Source organism: Coturnix japonica, chromosome 2 (genome assembly GCF_001577835.2).
Source record: "Coturnix japonica isolate 7356 chromosome 2, Coturnix japonica 2.1, whole genome shotgun sequence".
Classification (NCBI taxonomy): domain Eukaryota; kingdom Metazoa; phylum Chordata; class Aves; order Galliformes; family Phasianidae; genus Coturnix; species Coturnix japonica.
Genome location: NC_029517.1, coordinates 52,973,178 through 52,996,271, shown reverse-complemented (window position 1 = coordinate 52,996,271; position 23,094 = coordinate 52,973,178). Strand labels below are relative to the sequence as shown.

The following is a 23,094-nucleotide window of genomic DNA, read 5'->3' as shown; positions in this document are numbered from 1 at the left end:
GGGAGTAAGTTCCCTTCAGGTACTGAAAGGCTGCAATGAGGTCAAACCCAATATAAAGAGGAATAGCATGAGAAAGCCGGAATGGTATGTAACTACAAGCTTCAAATGAAAGATTCAAAAGGGTTTGTCAAGCAGGCTATTTATGAATTCTACAGATCTTCAGAGATGTCCAGGTGTGTTGGTGTGTGTAGTGTCTCCCTTGGGTAATGTAATAACTGGCATACGTCCTGCAGTCACCTCTCTTTACCTTCATTAGTCAGCTTCTTGCCTCATAACTTAATGATTAACATCTCAGGTGACCTGATGTGAGCTTTGCTTCTTTCTGTGGGGACTGGTCTGCATTCATAAACCCATCTGAAATGGAGAGAGGAAATGAACAGCCATGGTTCCCATTAAGAGTGCAGCTCAAGACTCTGCCAGATTTCTCTGCCAGTATCATTCCAGACAGAATATGGAAAAGAGGGGAGAAGCAAAGGAGTCACCCTCACTGCAGGCATACACTTCAGGAAAATGCTAATTATCATGCTTATCTCAGGCAACATGAGATAGATTCAGCCATTTAGAAGAGAAGGCTTCCTGACCCCAACAGATTGCTACTACAGCATGCAGTGAACGAGGAGACTTCATGCCCTTCCACCAGCTCTCTATTTAAGAGATACAGCTGTGAAAGGAGTCTCAGAGGGATAGATTCCATAGTGCAGTCTTCGAGTTGTTGTTTTGAGTTACTGTCCATGGAGGTGTTCAGAAAATGTTCAGATGTTGTACTGGGGGGACATGGTTTAGTGAGCAAATATTGGTGATAGGTGGATGAATGATCAGTGGACTGAATGATCTTGGAGGTCTTTTTCAGCCTTATGATTCTAGAGATGCACTTCACACAGAGTTGTATGGGTACTGGAAGTATTTATTCTGCACTCCAGCTCTTATAAAAGAGTGAGACACGAGGTAAAGAGGATCTGTGCAATTTAGTATGATATATATAAGTAAGCTCCTTAACTGTAGGAATTAGCGAGGAAGTAGATTAGTCCTGAGATTACACCAATAACAGAACTGTCTATCCTACTTCAGGTTCAGAGCTATGGGAGACATTAAGAGTACTCAGTATGAATCAGCTAGCAATTTAAATTTAAGTAGGAGTAATAAACAGTCTATTTTGGCACAAAACCTTAGTGAATACAGACCTGGAGGGCTGTGCTTTTGTCTTGTTATTTCTGTTTCTGAACATGTGTCCTCGGATGTGGCTGTCATCAACCCCATCTCTTGAACTAGAAAATACATTTTTTTTTCTATTTTTTTTTCTCTTTACTATTGCTGATGTTGAAGGGAATTACTTACTAATGGTTTATGGTGGATTGATCCCAGCGAGCAGATAAGCCCCTGCTCAGTCATTTGCTCAACAGCACCCCCAGTGGAATGAAGAATCGTAGAATCACAAGGTTGGAAAGGACCTACAAGATAATCTAGTCCAACTGTCCTCCCATTACCATTGCATGTGTCCCCTCCCAGCCTATTTACTCACCCTTAGTCTACTTGTGAAAAACAAGGGAGGTCTTGACACTGTTCAGCAGTAGTTCAACCCACTGTTCAGGTAACAAATCTAAAGCATAACACTTCTATGGGAATAACTATGAAAAAAATTAACTCCATCCCAACCAGACTTAGTACATGGTGTCACCTCTGGTCAGTCAATGAAAATTGAATGAGAAGAAGTACAAAGTTCCATAATTTTTTAGTATCACCTTCTCTCATGACATGCAGATCAAAAAAAAATTTAGGAATTTACTGTAGTAGGAGTGCTTTTGAGTTTTAATTGTGCATTTTGTTCTGACTGCCTGAGGGTATTGGCATTGTCACTGAAATAGGAGCTCTCATTCTCTCAGTAACACAGTATTCATTTTCTGGGTTCCACAAATAGAACAGTTTTGCTGGATTTGTGAATAGACTTTTCAGCAAAACTGAAATCAATTATTGTAAATTCTCATGCTGAGATCTGTAAAATATTGGCAGGAGTATGAATTTTTATGTTGGTTCCTCTTTGTGATCGCGTTGCTGACTTCAGCTGTGAAATATTTTCATAAATTTTTTAGGAGGTTGCACAGTTCTCAAATGATGTATGCTAACTGGTACGGGAAAATTCTTAGGGATTTAGTAGGTGGTTTCAGTGCCAATGATGTTGGAACATGTTCCAAGCCAGCATGTTTTATCTCTCCTAATTATTCACTTAATTGCAATAATATGTCAATAGAGAAGGGGGTAGGGAGCATTTAACTGGAGAGTAGTCTGTCTTCCTGGGTTTGATTATTTGAATATTTATAGAGCCTGTGTTGATGCTGACTCAAGTGAAAGAGAAAAAAAAAGAGTGACATACATCGGGCATCTATTCTTTGCCTGTTTTTTCGGAAGCCCTTTGGGCCAAATGCTGAAGCTTTTCTCTCATGCACTCCTGAGCTATACTGGAAATTTTGGGAGAGTTTTTGTTTGATTTTTAAGAAGGAAGGCAGGATAGTGACTTGTAATACATGAAATTCAAATTGTTACAGAACCAAAAGTACTTGTTTCTCTGTCTCACAGCTGAAGGATTTAGTTTTGTTACAGATGTGGTGAGACAGTAAGTATTTGAGCTATAATGCTGAAAAGTTTATTGCAGTGTTAGTAGATATGTACGTTGCTGCCTAGAGCCAGTGTTGTCTCTATCATCAATCACATCTACATTTTGATTTTACCAAAAGGGTGCAAATAGTTCATCTTTCTCCTGATAATTCCCTGCATGCCTGAATCCTCAAGCAGTGAAAATGTCTTGGTTAGTCTCTAACAGCAATATGTATGTGATAAGAAGACTAAGCAAAGTCTCAAATAGTTGAATTGACTTAAGTAGTGTATATGGAATCATTTGTGGAAATAATTACTTTGGCTATTTTATTTCTATATATGTGTTATATATATATTATAGGAATATTTGAAATGCATGTTATTAAATAGTGGTCATGCTGCAGTCTGTAACAGGATATTGTTGTTAGAGGAAGCAGAAATTATTTCTAGATGCATAACTGAATATTGAATTTTTTAAAATTGATTGGTTCTTATCCAGGGCTACTTCTATGTCATTTTATGGTTCTCCAGATTAGATCTTTGAGCCAAATTTGATTTTTGTGCAGTAAGACAGCATAACCTACACTTCTATAATGAATATTCTCGCTGATTAATGATTCATTGTATGGCAAAAACCCTCTGGGGAGTACATATTCTTTACCGCAATACCTTTTAATTAAAGAAACTTATTTGGATTTTCTGATTCCACTGATATGATGCAACTGCCAGAATAGTGAGTGGTGAGCAGGACTAGGGAAGTAATTCTGCCCCTATACTCTGCATTGGTGAGGCCTCACCTCAAGTACTGTGTTCAGTTTTGGGTACCTCAGTACAGAAAGGACACTGAGATACTGGAGCAGATCCAAAGAAGGGCAACAAGGCTTCTGAAGGGCTTGGAGAATATGGCCTATGAGGAGCAAATGAAGGAACTGGGACTGTTTAGTCTGAGGAAAAGGAGGCTGAGGGGAGACCTCATTGCTCTCTTCCAGTGTCTGAAAGGTGCTAATGAGAGTGAGGTTGGTTTCTTCTCACTGGTGACAGAACGAGGGGAAATGGCCTCAGGTATACCATGGTAAATTTAGGTTGGATATCAGGAAAAACTTCTTTACAGAAAGGGTTGTTAAGCACTGGAATAGGCTTCCCAGAGAGATAGTCACATTTAGTCACATTTCCTGGATGTGTTTAAAATCTGTTTGGATGTGGTGCTCAGGGACATGATTTAGCAGAGGGTTGTTAGAGTTAGGTTGGTATGATTAGGTTGTGGTTGGACTTGATGATCTTGAAGGTCTTTTCCAACCTGAGTTATTCTATGATTCTGTGATCGATTTTCAGACATTGTGGAGCTATTTTAACACTTCTGTACATTCTACTCAGGAAGGGATAATGCAACAGTAGACAATGCAAACAACATTTACAAAGTGACCTTTAAAGGAATGTCAATCTAATATTTTAAAAAATCTACCTCTTTAAACTGGATTTCTTCTTATCTTAACATAGATTACAAAAGAACCTATTAAAGCAGTGCAGTTAAAGTTGGAAAAGGAAGTAGCTGCTTGGTTTATAGAAGAAAGTGCAGCTTTTTTGGTTCTAGGGCTTTTTGTGCATAAATATGCTGAATGAGGCACAGCATTTCTGTTGTGGAGGGGAGGAGAAAAAGTTCATTGAAAGGTGATGCGGTCACAGCAGATGGCAAAGAGTGACATCAGTGTCATCAGTGAATTCTGCCACCAGAATGCTTTTGCCAGTAATGTCTTCATGGCTACACCCTTGTAGGTCCATCTCCATTATGATTAAAGTCTATATATAAGTGCAGAGGCAAAATTAAATTTTCATGTGAAACCATAGCATCTCACATTGCTGTTTCCACACATGTGGATAAGTAGCGTAATATACTTCTTTGTTTTACCTTGGGACTGATATGTAGTATAAAATGTTAGCTCTTCCCAAGGTCTCCCTGAGCTGCCTAACCATGCCTTGTGGTGGGGCATGATGGAGCCGGCTGCATCTGGCATGGGGCAGTGCTGGCCTCACCTCACACACAGAGGGGAGAGGACAATTTATTTTGTCTCTATAGCCTTCTTTTTTTTTCTTTTTCCCCAAAAGTGAGTTGAATTTTTCAGATACTCTTAGAAAGACAACTGAGGGAGAAGAAAAAAAATAATCAAACTCCACATAGAATTTTGCCAGTGATATTAAGTACAGTAATGCATGAATTATTTATGTCCAACTTCCAGTATGTTCCCAAAAGGCTGGTACTATTTTTCCTGTTCATCTATGAATGATCATCTAAGATTTAAATTTGGTTCTCTCAGGAGCGTGTATATGCTCTGACTTACAGAATCTCATTTGTTTGACGCTGGTGTGAAATAGCAGAAAATTGTGGGAATCAAATACAAAAGATTGTGTTGTAGTTATTCAGCCACAGTGTGCTCTTGTACATTTCTTAATTTTTATTTTTCTTCCACTTGTTATAATTTTCCATTTGAATTTAGGGCTAAGCTCCCTTGCATTAAAAGCTTATCATCATCAAGTGTAATTTGTGAGGAAAGATGAAAATAATTGGGGTAGCTTTTTATTCTAGAAAAGAGAGCCCAAGCAGAGCAATGATGTCATCATGTGTGCTAAGCGATGAAGTAATCTGATTTCTGTGTGTGTTTTAGATGGTACAGGGCATGCTGTGGTTGTACTGGGAAAAGCATGTTAACAAGTAAAGCAAACTCTCTGACAGTAAGGCAGGTAGAATCCCAAAACAGGCAGAGGAGCCATGGGAGGCTTCAGAGAGGGAAGGTGTAAGAAGTTGATTATTCATTTTAAATGCTCTAAGTGACTTAGAAAAAAAAATAAAAGTCCGCAGCATTGAGAAGTTTTGTAGTGAGCTGGGGGAACATACAGGCCTTTTTCAGCCCCATCTTCTGTAATTCTTAAGTACCAGCAGTTTTAAGCCCCATAAAGACTTGAGAGTGCCTGATCTCTTATACTGAAGACCAGGCTGAATTAAAATGTATTCCTAATCTGATCAAATGGACTAGTTCAAATGCTGGCTGCTCCGTTAGTGCTGAGCAATGCTATTCCTGATTCATGCATGATTCTTTTTGAACATAACTGCCTTCAGTACAGTAACTTATCTGTCATATTGAAAACTCAGTTCTGTCTTTCTATATGATTTTTCTCATATGAATTTGCATAATGCAGAAACATTAAAGCACATAACATTAAAAGCTTAGCTGGCTAAAGTCACGCTGAGATTCAGTGTCATGTTATTAAATGCAATTTGCTACAATCTTGTACCCTCAAATAATTGTAATAATAAACTGAACTAATGAGATAGAAATTGTATTTTGTTCAGAAAAAATATTTTAATAGGTGCATAACACATTACTTCTAAAGGCAGAATGCCTTTTCTTTTACCCATCACTTTGAGCTATATATTAAATGACAAAAAAAACAAACTACAACAAAAAAACAAAAATCATCGGAACATGAGTTGACTGTAGAATATTCGCACTGCTCAGTCCAGATATTGAGACTGTTTTATTGAGGCAAATTACTAGTATTTCAACAGTTGGTTGTGTTATCAGATTTGTCTTCTATTTAAACTGATTTTCGCAAAATTTCAAATACTGCTGTAGCAATATACCATGCCTTTTTATTGAAAAAAAGTGTTGACAAAAAGTGTCTGAAAATTAAAATGTAATAAGTTTAATGCAGTTCCAAAACAACTTTGGGATAGCAAGAGGCAGTGTGTCATACTGATATTACTCATTCTGAGCATAGAGAAATTGGTGTTGTCGTATCAGTAGTGCCTCTTATGATCACAGAGGCTTTCCAATTAATCCTTACAGTCCCTCACAAATACAGTTTATGTGTTTTGGAGGGTTTGTGCTATATTTTGTATAGCAGGTGCATGTTTTCCAGTAACTCATATAAGCTTATTTTCTTCCATCATCCTGAAAACCTAGCAGCAATAGGAAACTACCATACCTTTGTCGCCTCATTTGGATTTGCTCTCAGAGAGTCTCACAGGCAGAAGAACAGCCTTGAGTTCAGGAATTGTGCTTAATTCCTGAATAATATTTCCAATTAACATAAATGTAAAATTATTAATTCTAGTAATGAGAAATGAAGAAAACAAACAATTGAACATAAGGAAAAGACGTATCACCTCCCATCCAACTAAATGAATACAAGGAAAAGGCACATCTCTGCCCATACTGATGCCCCATCTTCTTCATCCATGTTATACTCTTTCCCTTTGGTGAGGTGATGGGTGAGTTTTTCCCACACAGGTCACCCTGTGTTCTTCCTCTCCCTCTCCACAAAAAACTGCCAATATATCCAGTATGGAGAGGTGCAGTACAGAACAAGCGTATCTCTGGCTGCAGCCAGAGGCCTTCAGGTGGTGTTTGCTTCTTCCCAGCCAGGCTCAGTCATGAATGATGTTCTGTGGTAAGGAGTTGGGGGCAGAGCAGGCAGCTTCTCTTAGTTTGTCAGATGAAGAGGGAAACTAGGCATCAAATGGCAATTTGAGCTGGGAGTAGGACTAAGGTCTGCCTGACTTCTGGTCCTCGTGCAGTTTGCTGGGGTTTTCTCACTTCTGGTTAATGTATGTGAAAAGGCCAGATTTGCAGAGTTGTCTTTTGGGGTTATGCAGAATGGTGGGGCATTAGGATGAGAGGGAGCCAACTCTTTGAAAGGTGTCATGGTTTTGTAATTTTGCTATCAGTATTCCACATCATAACATCATGTAAAGCATGGATAATTTTATTGAATTTGCAGTTCACAGAAGAAGACTACATATCCCAGAGAACATCACAGTCAGGGATCAGGACACTATATAATCTCGCTCCCAGGCTGGAGTTCTCTCTCTTGGACTTCTCGGAGAGTGGGAAGCATTCCAGCCGTGTCACCTAGAGTTCACAGTAGGCCTCTCGGTTTTCAGGGACTCTCTCTCTCTGCTTTGTTCGATTTATTAGCCTCAATCATATTATATTGTGTTATAATCATATTATATTATATTGTGTTATCTTGTATTCCAATATCATTTTTAGTAAAATAGGTTTTCCTCCTTAGATTGTTGCTGCTGTTTTTTTTCCCATTCCCCTTTTCCCTTCCTTTTGGGCCGGGGGGGGGCCCTACGGGGTGGCTCCCCCCTGTCACGGACATAGGTAAGTCTAGGTAACCCGTGACAAAAGGATAGACAATAGCAGGACAATGGGAAATGGTTTTAAGTTGGAAGAGGGAAGGTTTAGGTTGAATGTCAAGGAGAAGTTCTTTGCTGTGTGAATGGTGAGGTGCTGGAACAGGCTGCCCAGAGAGGTTGTGGATGCCCCATCTCTGGAGGTGTTCAAGGCTAGGTTGGATGGGGCCCTGGGCAGCCTGGTTTAGTATTATATGTAGAGGTTGGTGGCCCTGCCTGGGGTGAGGGAGTTGGAGCCTCATGATCCTTGAGGTCCCTTCCAACCCAAGCCATTCTATGATTCTGATATGATTCTGTGTTATTTTTGTACAAGTGTTTTCTTCGGTACTTTACAAGCCAGTAATGTTTTTGTTTTGTTTTTTAACACATACTAACTTCAAATAGTTAAGCATCTAGACCAAGAATGTTACCAGAGCAAAGATCAAGTTTTATCACTTCTGTTTATTTCCTTTAAAAAAAGGAAGTCATATGAAAATACATAGCTGCTTAATTAATAATAATTATTAGCAATGCTTTATGATATTAATCTTGTGCTTCAACATGTCAACTAATCTAGTCTTAGATGCAGGGAAATTTCACTTCAGCAAATAACTGACCCTTTTTTTTTTTTTTTTTTTTTGAATAATCTGCTTTTTCATGTTTTTACCATATGTAAGAAAGCTAATCTCCTGAGCTTCAGGAAGCTTTTGGAAAAGACTCCCCATCTTGACTGAATGAGTGTTCCTGGGCAGTACTGAAGCTTAGATCCAAACTTTTATAGAATATAATCTCCCTTCTCTTAGAGCTCTGCTTTCCCTTTCAGGGTGATATGCTGATTCTTACTCTGTGACTTGAATTTTGTATGTTGCTGTTAGCCAAGTCCCCATTTCTTCTCTTCAGACTTTACATTTCTTTTCATTAAAATAAATAAATAACATCTGTTTTCATAAAAACCTGGGTTATGTAAAGCAGGATGGAGCCAAGGCATAAGTTTTTGTCCACTGATGTGAATGGTGATTGCTGTGGCATTTAAGTGGAGGTATTACAATATAGCTTAGCCTTCAGGAAGAAAGAACATATTGTCCTTTTCAAACAAGTAATACTAGTAATTCCTGCAAGTTTTATGAGTCTTCTTTTGGATCAAAAAATGGCTTAACAACTGGTGTGTTGTGTTTTTTGTTTGTTCAAGAATACTCTGATAAAATATCTTTAAGATTACCCTGTAGGTTGGAATAAAGGCATAGTCACAGAATCACAGTCACCTAGACTTAAAATACAGTAGATACTAAATAGTCATTTGAATTAGGAAGCCAGCACTGGAAGTATTACACTTCTCTTGTATTGTTAGCTGGTTTACTGTTTGCAAAGCACTTCGTGATTCATTACTTTCATGATACTGTAATTTAGTGTTGGATGCTGCCACTGAAATACTGTATGAAAATCACAGCTGTAAATGATTTGAATCTTCTTCAAATGTACTGTGGTGAATATTTTAGAGCAAGGCTGGGAGATATATTTTGCTTTGAAATTAATTTTAAAAATTATTCTTAGTCTGAAATCTTTTTTTTTTGTTTTTCCATAAACTGCAGAAGCTATGCCTGTTCCAGACCAGCCCTCGTCTTCTGATAAGACAAGCTCCCTCAGTCCTGTGCTGAACACATCCAATGGGGATGGCTCTGAAACTGAGACAACGTCTGCCATTCTAGCATCAGTTAAAGAACAGGTATGCAAGCACTGTGTCTGCATGTTAGAAGAGAATAGTATGATTTGATGATTTTACCAAGGTTTCGTAGGCAGTACCCAAATAATTTAATTAGCAGCAAGTTGCAAGTAGCATAAAATATTTCTGTCAGTATGCTTCCATGTACTGTCCTAGAATAGCTTCAGTGTAATTGAACTGTTGATTTTCTCCTGCACGTTTAGTCTTTTTTGTGGACAATAGATTTGAAAGCTGTCTCATTTTCTTGTTGGAGGTTTTCATGTGGGGTTCCATCATGGTGTTTAAGAACTAATAACAAATAGTAGCTTTGAGGAAAGTTTGTTATTTCCAAAATTTTGTTTAATAGACTTAAAGAATACCAACTCTTTAAAGTTTATCATATGCTTGTTTTTATTCTTACTGAATGCACAACATGGCATTAGATTATTGTAGAGCAAAATTGGGCAGAGATAGAAGCTTTTGGCTTTGGAGTGTTAAAACCAGAAGTATTTGAACTCTTAGAATGAAAAAGACCTTTTGAGTGATACTCTGTATGATTCTAAAAAGACAGTTTTGGATGTTTTTATGTCGATAAAAATTGGGTGATTGTCTTGGGTTTTCCTTAATGCCTCTTTGTACCTCAAGAGATGGTTTGTTTTCTGGTTTATAAAAACACTTAGTCTCCACTGCTACCTCATTTCTTTCAGCTGTAGCAACAGGTATCATAGACGGTTGCTTTTGGTCAGCTTTCTCCTTCCTGTAAGCAATCTTGGTTGTTCCTCGCATTATAAAGTAGTGATCTTACTAGCATAAGATGTTTAGTGCTTCTTTAGTGAAATTGACATGAATTTGGTTAATGATATCTAATACCATTGCAATAATAGCTGCTGAATCATTAGGCATTTATTAAAAAAAAAAAAAAAGATTCTTTTATTTTTGATATGTATCAGTTCTCTCCTTTGGGTGTTAGAGGTTATTCATATTTTCGCTTTTCGTAAAGATGGATGCAAGAAAGAAATGGAGTTGTGTTTTAGGATTTATGGCACAATGTTGTATTAGATTTACCCACAGATTAAGTGTTTGTTTACATGTTTTCTTCCAGGACAGTAGTGTTGCCTTTGCTTGTATCATTGCTTTGACTTCAGACTGGTGCTTCAGAGTGTGTTACTTTATTACTTGCATGAAAAGTATCTGTCTTATCTATAAGCTTTCTGATGTTGAAAAAATGGACAGGGGGGTCATGTTGGTAGAAGATCCATGTACTTATCTGTTGGAACGTGAAACACAGTACTGAGTAGTGAGAAGTTATTTTTCTGATGCTGAGTTTTGTGGTTATTCTTCTGGAACATGCTTAGTCATGGAATTTGAAACTGCACAAAGATAAATAAATAAATACAGAATAACAAACCCAGTCAGAGAGTAGTAAAGGAACTTGGCACTGAAACCATGAGCCAAAAAGGATTTTACATGGAAGCTCAGAAGGAAACCTGGAGTTTTAGGGAATTGTCTATGTTTGCACGGTTGTGTGACTGCATAAGAGTAAAGTGGGATTTACGATACTGAGTTCTGTAATGAGTATTATCTTTTTTTCTTTGAAGAGGACAGGATATATGGAAGAGGGCACAGAGAAGTTATAGGTGTGATGCTTGTTTGATTTAATTTTTATGCGAAACATAAATGATTTATTGGAAAAACCTGAAGCTTTGCATTTGAAGATCTATGTGCTGTCCCTTACTTTGAGGAACAGATTTATGGGATCTAAAAACAATTTTGCCTTAAATGTGAAGTGGCATTCATACTGTTGTGAATGGATCGGAACATTGAGCTACATGCTTTTCAAGGTGACAAAATAGAAGTGGAAGCCTATATTTTCTTTCTGAGGAGTTACATTTATTTTAAGGTATCCTGAACTACTTGCTTTAATATATCAGACGTTTTGTTTGTGTTTAACACCTTCTCAGGCATGCTGAATAATCCTCATGTTTCAGATGTTTTATTCTCATTTCTAACTTCTTCAACGTCATAGGCACTGCTGGAGGTGAGGTAAGACTCACACACCGCATTTTTAAGAAATCTTGGGATGTCAGAAAGTGAACTTTAGCTTTGATATTTTCAAGCTATCCTCATCAGGATAGCTATCCTCATCAGGGTTATCAACTTCTCTAGCGTGAAAGCTGCTTTTTCTTTTGTTTTGATGATTGTCGTCTGCTTTTGTACCTGTAAATATTGGGAACATTTTTCAACAAAAAGAAATAACGATTTCTATTGCATTTATCATGTTTCTTCTGCAAAAAGTGCTGTATGTTTTTGGTTGAGGATTCTCATCTGTGCAAGAGACTTTTGATCCTACTCAGTGTTAAAAGGTTCCTGGGAAGAGAGCCGTTCATAATGCTGTTTTGAAGGTAGAAATAGCTGCTGGAAAGCCTTTTGAGTAAATACATGGTAAAGCTGATGCTTTTACTAGAAATCTATAGACACGTGGTTCACAGTAGTTCCAGTTCTTGGCATGCAGAAACAACTCTCCTGGAAGCTGAAGATGGATGTAGTGACAGTGATGTAGTAAAGGGTGTTTTGGCAAGGTTGTTTTTTTTAGTGAAAATGCTTGGAGGACATGAGATAAAGTAATTTCATAAGAGCGAGAGAGCTCTTGAGGCACTGACAATTATGTTTAATGCAGAAATAGTATCATACATTTCTGTTAGATTTTGTGACTCATGTTTAGTTTTTTTTCACCATCTGAGCTGTTGCCTATTCCAGAGAGCAGCTCTTCTATCATAAAGCTTATGCAAAGAAGTTGTGTAACATTTAGTATTTCTTCTGAATTGATTTGAAATCTGCCTATTTCAAATCAAATTATTATTTTTTCAGGTGCTTGTCTTCCCTTTAAAAACAAAACAAAAGCCCTTAGACTCTTACAGTGCTGGAACATTTCTCGCACTGTTTAAAGAAATGGTTGATTAATATGTTCTTTAAGTCACAATGATGAAAACAGAAGTGTGTGGCTTTGAGATGGTTGCTGATAATTCTGTTAAAACAAGGATAAAAGAGTGGTCTCTATTGTTAAATCTGTTCCAGCTTTGTAGGGCTAACATATATTTCTGCTAAAGAAAGATACTTTTAAATATTAACGGTATTATCATTTTCAAACTTACTGTTTTTTACAGAAATTTGAGCTAAAACTAGTCTAAAAGCATGCATAACACATAGTCATTATTACTTTGTAATGTATGTCATTCTTAAATGAGGGTAATATACATGCATGTTTTATGGGAACTTATTTGTTAGGTATTCATACTTCTTGGAGACAAATGTACGTATGTTAGTCACATTTCATACATGTAAGTAAAACTACAGATGAAAATTACTCTAAAAGAAAGTTTCATTTCTTTTCTTTACTCTGCCGGATTGTTTTTTCTACATCTATATATTATCCTTGAGATTTCTGAAAAGAAATCATAAATTTAAGTGAATGGTTCAATCCAGGCCACTTTTCTAATATTATAAAGACAGGAGAGGCCTGGGAAATCATTTTTTTCACTGCATTTCATACAGTTGTCCAAGTACTTATCTGTGAATCTGTTCACAGAATGACATTTACAGCTATTTTTCCAATTAAACTGAAAGCTATATTGCATGATATTTACCAAAATAAATAAAATCTCGTTGTTTCTTTGTGGGAATCATTAATTACTGTAATAACCTGAAGTGTTCTGTGAATTTTTCTAAATAGGTTCAATTAGTTTACATTCATATTTTGCTTATCCTCACACATCAGGCACCATCTTTGCTTTTGCATATTTTGGCAGTTCTGTTTTAGACCCAGTTTAATTATATTCAATTTATATATTTTTTCCACCATCTCTCAGCAGTGTACCAATATATTCAGTACCTTACTTATAAAGTTATCTTTTTTTCTAATGAGGTCTTAAAGTATTTCTTCCTTGTATCATATTTCTGTTCATTAATATATTTATTTTAGATATTAATATACCGCAACAGGAACTTGGCTGCTTTATATATGTTGAATACCACAAATGTGTATATATTGGATAGTATTATTGCAAGGGTGCAGAATGGACCAACATAAAATATAAGGCGATGTGAGTAGAGCTATTGCTTCTCAGATGCTTTCTCAAGCTCATGGGATTGTTTCTAAGGTGCATGGTTCCCAATACTGGAGTTTTGAGAGAGATCACAGTGGCTGGAGAGGAAGAAAATCATAAATGTCCTTTATGCTCTGCTCTACAGGATTCTTGAGTTCTTAATTTAATCTGGATCTGTTTTCATAGAGCTGATTACATTAAAATTAACCCTCCCAAAAGACTAGAAGGCAGTTTTGTGACAAGGAAGGTTGACTGGTGAGTGTTTTGTTTTCCTTTTTGAGGAATTGCATTGTATCGATTTGTCAAGATGTTTTCAAGGGTTGGTCTCTTAACAAAGCCACTGTAAAAATATACTTCAAACCATGGGTCAGCTTCTTTTAGTAGTTTTTAGAATGATTCAGAAAGTTGAACATGATGACCCTGCTTAAATACATAGAGCTTGAAAAGTGGGAGAGGAGTTAGGTATGCCTTTCCCACTTCCTTATCTAAAAGTTGTCAATGTTGTGTTTCTATATATTTGATTGTCCTCCAACTAGGTTATCTTGCCTGTTTTCAGTATTCCTCTCCTGCTTGAGAGGAGCTTGAATTGCTTGAATTAAGGAGGATCAATCGACAGCTATGTTTATTTGCATAACAAAAGAGTTTCTGAGGCCCATGGCTTTTTCAAAACAGCCTACCTATTCTAGGGAGAAAATAAAGTGCTGTTAAAAGACTAAACTGAATGGTTTGGTTAGTAATTGCTTTTATTTCTTTTCTTCTTTTTATTTATTTATTTATTTTGTTTTGTTTTATTTGAGATTGAAAGAGAAGCAGTAAAAGCATCCTCTGGATTCCACAGTGACCCCTCTTTGACTTGTCTTGCGAGTACTTTTCAGGCAGCTTGCTTTAGTAACTAGAGTTTTGAAAAGGATTTTTGAAGGCAATTAAATTTTCATCATTGTTTTAGCGATTCTTTGTTCCTTTTTGTCATTGTGAAAACTTGAGTAATTCTATTGTGCTTTTCCATCTGTTTCTGTGTTTTCTACTCTTGGACGCATTTGCTGCTAAATGGAGCTATGGAATTGTATCTTTTCTGTGGACAATTTAAATCCTTTGTACTCCACGAAAAAAAAAATCCAAAAAAACCCCCTTAATGTGTGGTTGAATACCAGGAATGGTATTTGATAAAATGTTACAATTCTGTTTATCCCCACCTGGTGTAAGCCAGAACTCAACAAACCCTGAGCAAAGACTGAACTTTGTAATGAATTAACTGAGAGTTAAGATGCAACACTACACAAATAAGCTTATCTATGAGGTGTATGGGAACTGTTGAATCACAGTCTGAGCCACTGATTGAGCACATGAGGAAGGGTCTCTGGTTGGATATCTCTCCCTTGTGGAGTCTTTCTTGCAAGCCTACCTTTGGAGATGGGTGAGCACCTTTCCCTTTGTAGTACCATCTCATCTGTGCCAATCTTTCTAATTATAACAGAGTTATATTTAAATGGTTTAGAATAAAAAAATAAACTAACCTAACATTATTTGATATATACTTACCTGTTTCCTCTTTGTGGTGGAAATGAAGTGTGTCTTTGAAATTTCTTGTGACAGAAACTTATTCTATAGATGTCTTTGATCAGAACCACACTGTTTTGGAGGGATAAAAGGCTAACAAAAGACTTAGAACTTAACTATGTATTTGCAATTATCTTTAAAATTCCAGGAAAAAAATACTGCTTAATTCATAAATTCTCTTGCTATAGATAAAATTGCAGTTTTGGTCAAAGATTACTCCCTTTGTTTTGGAGAGAGGTTTTATGTGTATAACTTATGATGTGTGAGAGCATAGCTGTAGTTTTTTTTGCATGGGTTTATTGCTACCCTTTGTGCAGACACTTTCCTCTTCTATGCAAACAGCATGTCCATATTCCGTGGCTTGAGGGAGTCAGTTTATTTATTTAATTATTTATTTTTAATGGTTAGGTGAGATAAGACTTTAGCTACATTCATTTGGAAACCTCTCTTCTAGGATATCCTTCTGTCATTGCTGTTGAAATTTTGTCACGAGCAGTACTCTCCAGCCATGTTCTTCTGGATGCTCTATATGTAGAGGGATTAATATACAATATGGGACTTTATCAAATTGAAGTTACTTATGGGGGATTTTGGTTTAGCACAGTGACACAGCAATGCACTCAAATTGCTATTTAATTGGAATCTATACTTAACAAAGTATAGCAACTGCAATACAGATCACATATAAATATGAATCCTGTTATCCAAAATCTGCTTACTGCTATGACTCTGAGCATCCCCTGGTCCAAAAAGGAATATGTGGGTTGAAGCTAGCTGAAACCCATCGCTCTCTTTAGAGTACTTTGTATTTGTTTGGTTTGAAACCTGATGTTAGTCTTACCAACATACACAGCCTCCCAGTATATATAGTATACTGGTATAGCTCAGTTGCTACAGCAATGGGGTCTCCAATTCCACACCGGTGGTTTAACTCTTATCCCTTTGTGCCTACGCTGAACTACTTCTTCGCTTCTGTGGGTCACTGCTGTTGTATCAGGCCTGCACTTCATCATTTCAGTGACATTAAATGCCTCACTCTACACAGAATGACTGCTTGATACTGCCATCCATACAAACCATGGTCATAACAAATTACTATAGGTACCTGTTCAATTACAAAAATTGCTGCTACAGCAAAATGAAGTAATAATAAAGCTGCAGTCAGGTCAAGGAAAGTTTAGGTGGAGAAAGCCTGACAAGGATTAGTCCTGAGGACTTGCAAGCTTGGTACAAAGCTGAGCTATTAAGTGGTTCATTATTTGGTTCACATAAAGCTGTCTGAAAAGCTCTGCAGTGGGGAACATACTCCTTCCTCTGAGTCCAACAGGATGAGCTGTTCTACAGGCCTGGCGGACAAGGCTTCCAGCAGACAGGAAAGCTCAGCTCCACTGGCTTGTCATATGTTTGTGATGTTGCGTTGCTACTTCATCAGCCACTAACTGTAGTTAGAAGTTGAGCTGGCAGTCACTCTCTGAGGGAATAGCTGGGATCTACAGAAAAGCATTGAACAATGTGCTTGAATGTCTATTGCTATTACATGGGTGAAAGATACTGTTGATTACAATAAAAGAATCACAGTATAGAAACAAATATAATAGGTTACAGAAGCTATACTATCTTGACTAGTAGCACACCTGAAACTAGTTTTTAGTCCTGGTCTGCATTTCTGTAAGGGATGGGTAGTTATGCAGTCAGTTGAAATGCCTTTCTGGTATAACATGTCTATCTAAAACTGAGTTACCTTTGCATTCCTGTTCACATTGAGATGAGTTTGGCTTCATTTTCAACAGCTGTGATCAATCATTTCATTATTCTCTCTTGAGCCCTAGGGCCATGTATATTCACTTATCTCTTCAGTGCACTCTTTCTTTGTGGATGTGGATCTGTGGGGAATGAGAGGGGGATTCTTGGATCAGACACAACCTTTTGTGCACTTATCTTATGTATGATAGTACGAATTTTTCTGATGTGCCAGAACCTAGCTTTTTGAGTAATAATATCTCATGACTGCAACTTTTTAAAATGAAAAATGGCTACTGGTTATCTACTTGACAGCATACGAAGAAGTATTTCTATTTCCATTAGTATTCTCTCAATTTCTTCAGTCTGGATGGTCACATAGCAAATAGCTGCTTGCTGTCTGTTTCCTTGGTTATTCCAAAACATGAGACCTGCTGCTTAATTTCATCTGTGTTCGTTCATTCTCCATGCCTGTCTCTCCTTGAGAGCTCGCAAAACATTTCTTTGCATTTATTCAGGCATTCCCTATAACTAGTACCTGTCTGCATTGAGCCCTCCTTCCTCAGCAGTGTAGCACCCTCCAGAATAATTGTTTACTTTCGAATGGCATTTTACTGGTTAATGAGGTATTCTAACCTGGCAGTGTTATCGCTTGGTCACAATTATCTATCCATCCTGAAAGGAACACTGCAATTACATGCCTGGGTGTGTAATTAAGTTTTAATTCAAACATTTTGTATACCATCACAAGAATCTTTATCTAGGATTTCTCTCAGTTTTTATTCACACTGATAAGTGTTTTTTCAATGAAGTCTTTCTGTAGGAGAAAAGAGTACAATGAAAAAAAAAAATCCTGACATTATCTGTTCACTTCAATGTATTTCATAGTCTTCAGAATGTATATGGCTGGATTTAAGAGCTGTACTCTATGCTGTTCTGAAACAAAGTATCCCATTTTCACCATCTATCTCATTCCATCATAGCAATACATCTTGGTACAAACCTGTTTGTGTTTTCACTATATATTTACTGAAATACATATGATGTGAGGTTTTTCAACTGGTAGCCATGGAAAGAGTACTATTTTCCCCTTTCAAAGTAGTTGAGGGTTTATTTATTTTTTGATACTGTCTTTCCTGTGTATAGTTATGCCCATCTTTGTTCACTTCATTGTCAGTGTAGAGCATTATTTGAAGCTTTTGTTGGCAGAGCACTTCATGGTAACTGCATCTCATGCTATAAATAGGCATCATTCTTCATACTCAGTCAGCAAATATTCTTGAAAATCCTCAAGTTTATACTTAACTTGTTAAACTGGAAGCCTTACCTCATCTTTTTGTCAACCAGTAGCATAACAATTTTTAATGAACTGAAATCTTCAAAGCTTTGACATTCTAGAGCTGAATAATTCCAAACTAATATGGGAACATCATAGTTTTGTTTGCAGGGTCAAAATGGACCCTTCAAACTATTAAAACTTCTGTATTTATTCCATGGAGCACTGCTTTTGTATGAGAGCCTACTCCAACACAGCTTGTGCCATTCTGTTTGTTTCAAGTCACAGAAAATTGAGGATACTGTTCTTTTTTCCATGTGCTTTTAGTAGCATGTGCTGTCAAGACAGATGTTTCATTCATTTGGATGGTTTGTTGCTTGCTTATAGCAGACTGTGGCAAGAACCAACCAAGCACCATTGTGTGCATTACAGCCACAATTTAAGGCAACCTTCTGGTACAGTTGAACCTATCATAGGTTTGCATTTTCTTTATTACTACAACTGTAGAAAGGGACTTTAGTGCAACTCTGGTTTCAGCAAGTGAATGAACACCTCTCTGAGGGCTTGGACCTCTATGCTTCCTGTTGCGCATATAAAGTAAGAACATCATATTCTTGCTTTCTCATTCACCTGTGAGTTCTGAAATCCCATTAAATAATGTTTAAATTCTTAGGATGAAATTAATAATGTGGGTTCATCCAGTGCCCTTTCTGTGTAAAGAATAAATGCATTGCAAAATCCAGGTATAACGCTAGGTCAGTTCTTCTTCCTCTAAAAGAAGTACTGGATGTACCACAGTGATGCATATTGGGTTTGAAAAGCATCATAAAAGGCGTATGTAGCTCTGACTTTTCCACACTGATGTCTATAAAGATTTCTAAGCTCCCCACAGTTTATTTGCAGCACTGACATCCTCTTTAGAGGTTTCTCATGCTGAGACTGAATGTTGGACTGTAGAAAGCAGACAGTTGCCCATTATAAATTTGATAGCCACACAGTGAGGTTTGACACAGTGCCTGTTTGCTGACACTGAGTTTGGCACTGCTACTTGTGCTGTACTTCTGTGTGAAAGATTCATTCTCAGGCATATGATTTCATTGATAGCAAGCCACAGCAATGCCTGCTTAAATGCAGAAGAGCTAAGCTAAGTTAATGACTCAAATCAATACACTTCGAGAAAGCGAACTGCAGTTTCAGTGAATCTGTAAGGATACATATAAATAAAGAAGTACTTCATGGCAGAGTGGGATGCATATAGCATGCAGTTGTATTCCTTTACATGGCATGAAAATGTATCCAGTAGTTAAGATTTTGATGGAATGTTTGAGGGAGAATAAGAATTGTCATTGTCATCTTTTCTGAAGGTCGTTACAAGTCATGAGTTCCTGAATGTACTGGCAATAAATGGAGATCTGTCTGATTGTCTTCTGTTCAGTCTGAACAGAAACCAATGTGTTCTTTCCCCTTTTCAACCATAATAGGACACACGTGGAGCTCATTATTGTGACTGTTTCTGACTTCTGATTTTCTTCTGTTGACTGCTATGTCTTCTCCCTCTCAGTTCATCTGTGGTCATGCAAAGAATTACTTTGATTTCTTTCTGTAAATGTGAGTGATACATAATTAATGTCCCTTGAGAATTTTTATTGCATTCTTGTTAACAAGGTAGGCCCTTAGTCTGTAGTTACAGTGCAAGATTTATTATTTTTTTTATAGGTGTTATACTTTAAGGCCAACTGTTAAAGGATGTACAGGCTTTTATATAGGTTATAATTTCTAACCTTACATGCATGCTGATCTAGAAGCTGAGTACATGTCTACTGTAATGTGCTTCGTAAGTTGACTTTATTTTGTTCTTTATTTCTTGGGAAACTACACTAATAAAATCAGGAAGACCAAAGCCTATTCTGAGCTAAATTTCTGGGCTTTAAGTGAAACTTGCAATAGATGAGTAGCAGAAGGGAGATGTGTGTCTATAGATGAATGCTGGAAGGAATGTGATAACGGAAAATACGGAAAGGCAGAAATTTCACCTTTTTTAGCTGTTTGCAGACAAGGGACAATAACATGGAGGAGTTCAGGGCCTCTTTAGACAATGTAGATGTGTTTAGCTTCTTCAGACCCTGTGCCAAGATTATGAAGAGGTTTTTCTAATGATAGGATTGCAAAGCAGCAGTAACATGGCAACTGAGTAAAGTCCTGAGATCCAGGAGAAGGCTACTACTATACCAATCATTAAGATAAGGAGAAGTATGTAGGGAGAGATCTATAGGCCGTGTCAGGTCAATCTCTTTCCCCGGAAAGATCATGACACACATCTATTTCACAATTGTTTCCGGAAATAGGACTGACAAGAGGGTAAATATAGAGTCAACACAGATTTAAGTGCAGTTAATGTATTGCTTGTAGGATAAAGGACTGACAGTGTGAGTGAGGGGGGAAATAAGTGATATGATGTGACTGGAACTTTATTAGGGCTCCTGTTAGCTTCTCCCACTTTATTGTCAATAGTCAGCTGAGGAAGCACAGGCTAGGTATTAAATAGGCTGAAAATTGGCTAGATTACTGGACTGAAAGGATAGTCATCAGTAGCGTGACTCATTAGCAAACTAATAAATGGAATTCTTAAAGGTTTGATTCTTGTACTTGTGCCATTTAATTTATTAGTGACTTGGATGACAGAACTGAGCAGAATACACTCAGCAAATTTGTGAATAATGGCTGGACAGCTGAAGTAGATCTTCAAGTCTTAAAGCATATTGATACCTTGAGAATCCTGAGGACTCAGTCACAGGAATTTAATGTATTTAAAAGTGAGATGACTGAAATTCTGCATCTGAGGTTGAATGATCCCATGCATCAACCTAGAATGGGAAGTATCAGGCTGAGTGACAGCCCTGATGAAAAACACCTTGGGTCATTATGAATATCAATCTGAATTTGAGCCAGTGGTGTGCTTTCACTGCAGAAAAGACACACTGCTTAGTGGACTACATTAGAAGAAGCGATAAACATGACTTATGGACTAAAAGAAGCCATTACCACCACTGCTTGGAGCTGATGAAGCTGCTTCTGGACAGCTATGTCTTGTTATTGGTACTCAGCAACATAAAAGGGATGCTGAGAATCTGGAAATAGTCCATTGGGGGATATCAAAATGGTCAGAAACCACATGATGTGTCAGGAGATTTTTAGGGGACCGTCGTTTTTTAGGAAGCTAAGCTAACAAAGATAGGCTGAAGGATGATCTTACGTTAGCTCACAAAAACTTGAAAGGGAATGGCAAAGATGATGGCACTAAGCTGTTCTCAGTAGCAGCATACAGTTTAGCCAGCAGCAGCAGCTGTAGATGGCAGCTTGGGCAGTTCAGACTAGAACAGAAGAAATTTAATGTGCAGGATATCATAGTAATGGAACAGATCATGTAGAGAGGCTCTGAGCTTTATATAATTTTTCAGCCTCAATCTGGTGTTGGAAATGATTAAATTTTTAGGAGTAGATGAGAGTAGGTGACTTTTTATGTTTTGTGATGATGAATTCAATAATAATGCAGATTTTTTTTTCTCTCAGAATTTAATTTATATCCACGTACCTAGACAGGGAAGGTGCATTTCGCTTTAGGATGGTGTGGCTTAATTATTCCACCAATGTGATTACTTCATTTTTAACACTTAAGAAACAGAATTAAAGACTGGGGAAGACTGATTATTGAAGATAATTTTATAAATGTTTAATATTTCTGTTAAGTGGTAAGACATGAAATAATAAATCCAGCAATGGGATGGGTAGATGAGGGAGAAAACTGGTGAATGCAGAATGGGATATTGGAAGATTTTGGTAAAATCTACTTTTTTTTCCTTTTCCTTGCCGTATCCTCCATCTTTACATGAAGTTTTCACTTTTTAAGAAGGTTTTAGAGTCAAAGCTATTACTTCTCAAGCTCAACGATACCTAAATGCTTACCGGAGAGCAAGATGGTGAAAAAACAAGGAAACATGTTTTCCTGAAGTTGATAATATGAAAGAGAAATTGTAGCCTCACATTTAAATTTAACATCCTTCTTTGCGAAACTTTATATAACTGATCTATTCTCTTCACAGTCTCTGTTCTGTGGTTTTTGTCATGGTTATTTTTTTTTTCCCCAAGTTGGGAATAGTAACTTTTTCTTAAATTTCAGGCAAGTTGCATGTATATGTACATGAGGAGAACAGATTAGGTCCCTTAGGGAGACAGAATGCCTTTTTCAGTCTTTTGCTTGTGTAAGGTGAATAGCTGGCAAACAATGGAATGGGTGCGAAACTGTGTTGTATACTCTGTGGTGAAAATTACTATATTGCAGCAGTTGACCCATCCCATCACAGGATTCAGAACTAGTTCTGCATCTACCGATGTGACTTGCACCTCATGTTGCATAAAATGAAGCAAGGCAAGTAAGAAATGACTTCAGTAAGAAAATTAATCATGATATGGTCTGTGTATAGCATATAAGCAATTAGACAGGAAATCAGGGCAAGTTATTCTTAACAGATGAAAGTGAGTGACCACTCTAGCTGCTGCAATAAGCTGGCTTGCTGACCAGCTTGTTCTCAATGACACAGAGAGCAGTCATACAATTCCTGAATGCACAGTCAGGTCTTCAAGAGACTATTCTTTGGGTTAATCCTGAGCTTTGCTGAAGTATTTCCTGGTATTTGTTCCGCTATTTCTAATGTTGCAGGAGAAATACAGTGTGTTAGTTGCAGTAATGTACGTTAGGATATTGTACAATGATTGTTATCTCTATCTTGCTTAAGTGGTTGCTATGAAAATAAAGATTGTTCACTTGGAGACAATTTTTGTTCACTTAGGGCCTATTTAGAAGAAACTCCAGTGTCAAAATGCTGGATTAGTATTTTATGCGACACAAACAAGACTGTGACCTGTTTATTATCTGACTGTTGATTCAGTAGCCATA

The 23,094-nt window shown here is 37.2% G+C and overlaps 1 protein-coding gene across 6 annotated transcripts in view; it reads left to right on the top strand.

Moving 5' to 3' along the window:
- CTNND2 (catenin delta 2) overlaps positions 1–23,094 on the top strand; it is a 585,077-nt gene that overhangs the window by 93,366 nt on the left and 468,617 nt on the right. For all 6 annotated transcript variants that reach the window (XM_015854425.2, XM_015854430.2, XM_015854428.2 and 3 more), the window contains exon 2: positions 9,355–9,488. In XM_015854425.2, coding sequence (XP_015709911.1) covers positions 9,360–9,488 — 129 coding nt within the window. In that variant the 5' untranslated portion in view covers positions 9,355–9,359. The remainder of the gene's footprint in view (positions 1–9,354; positions 9,489–23,094) is intronic.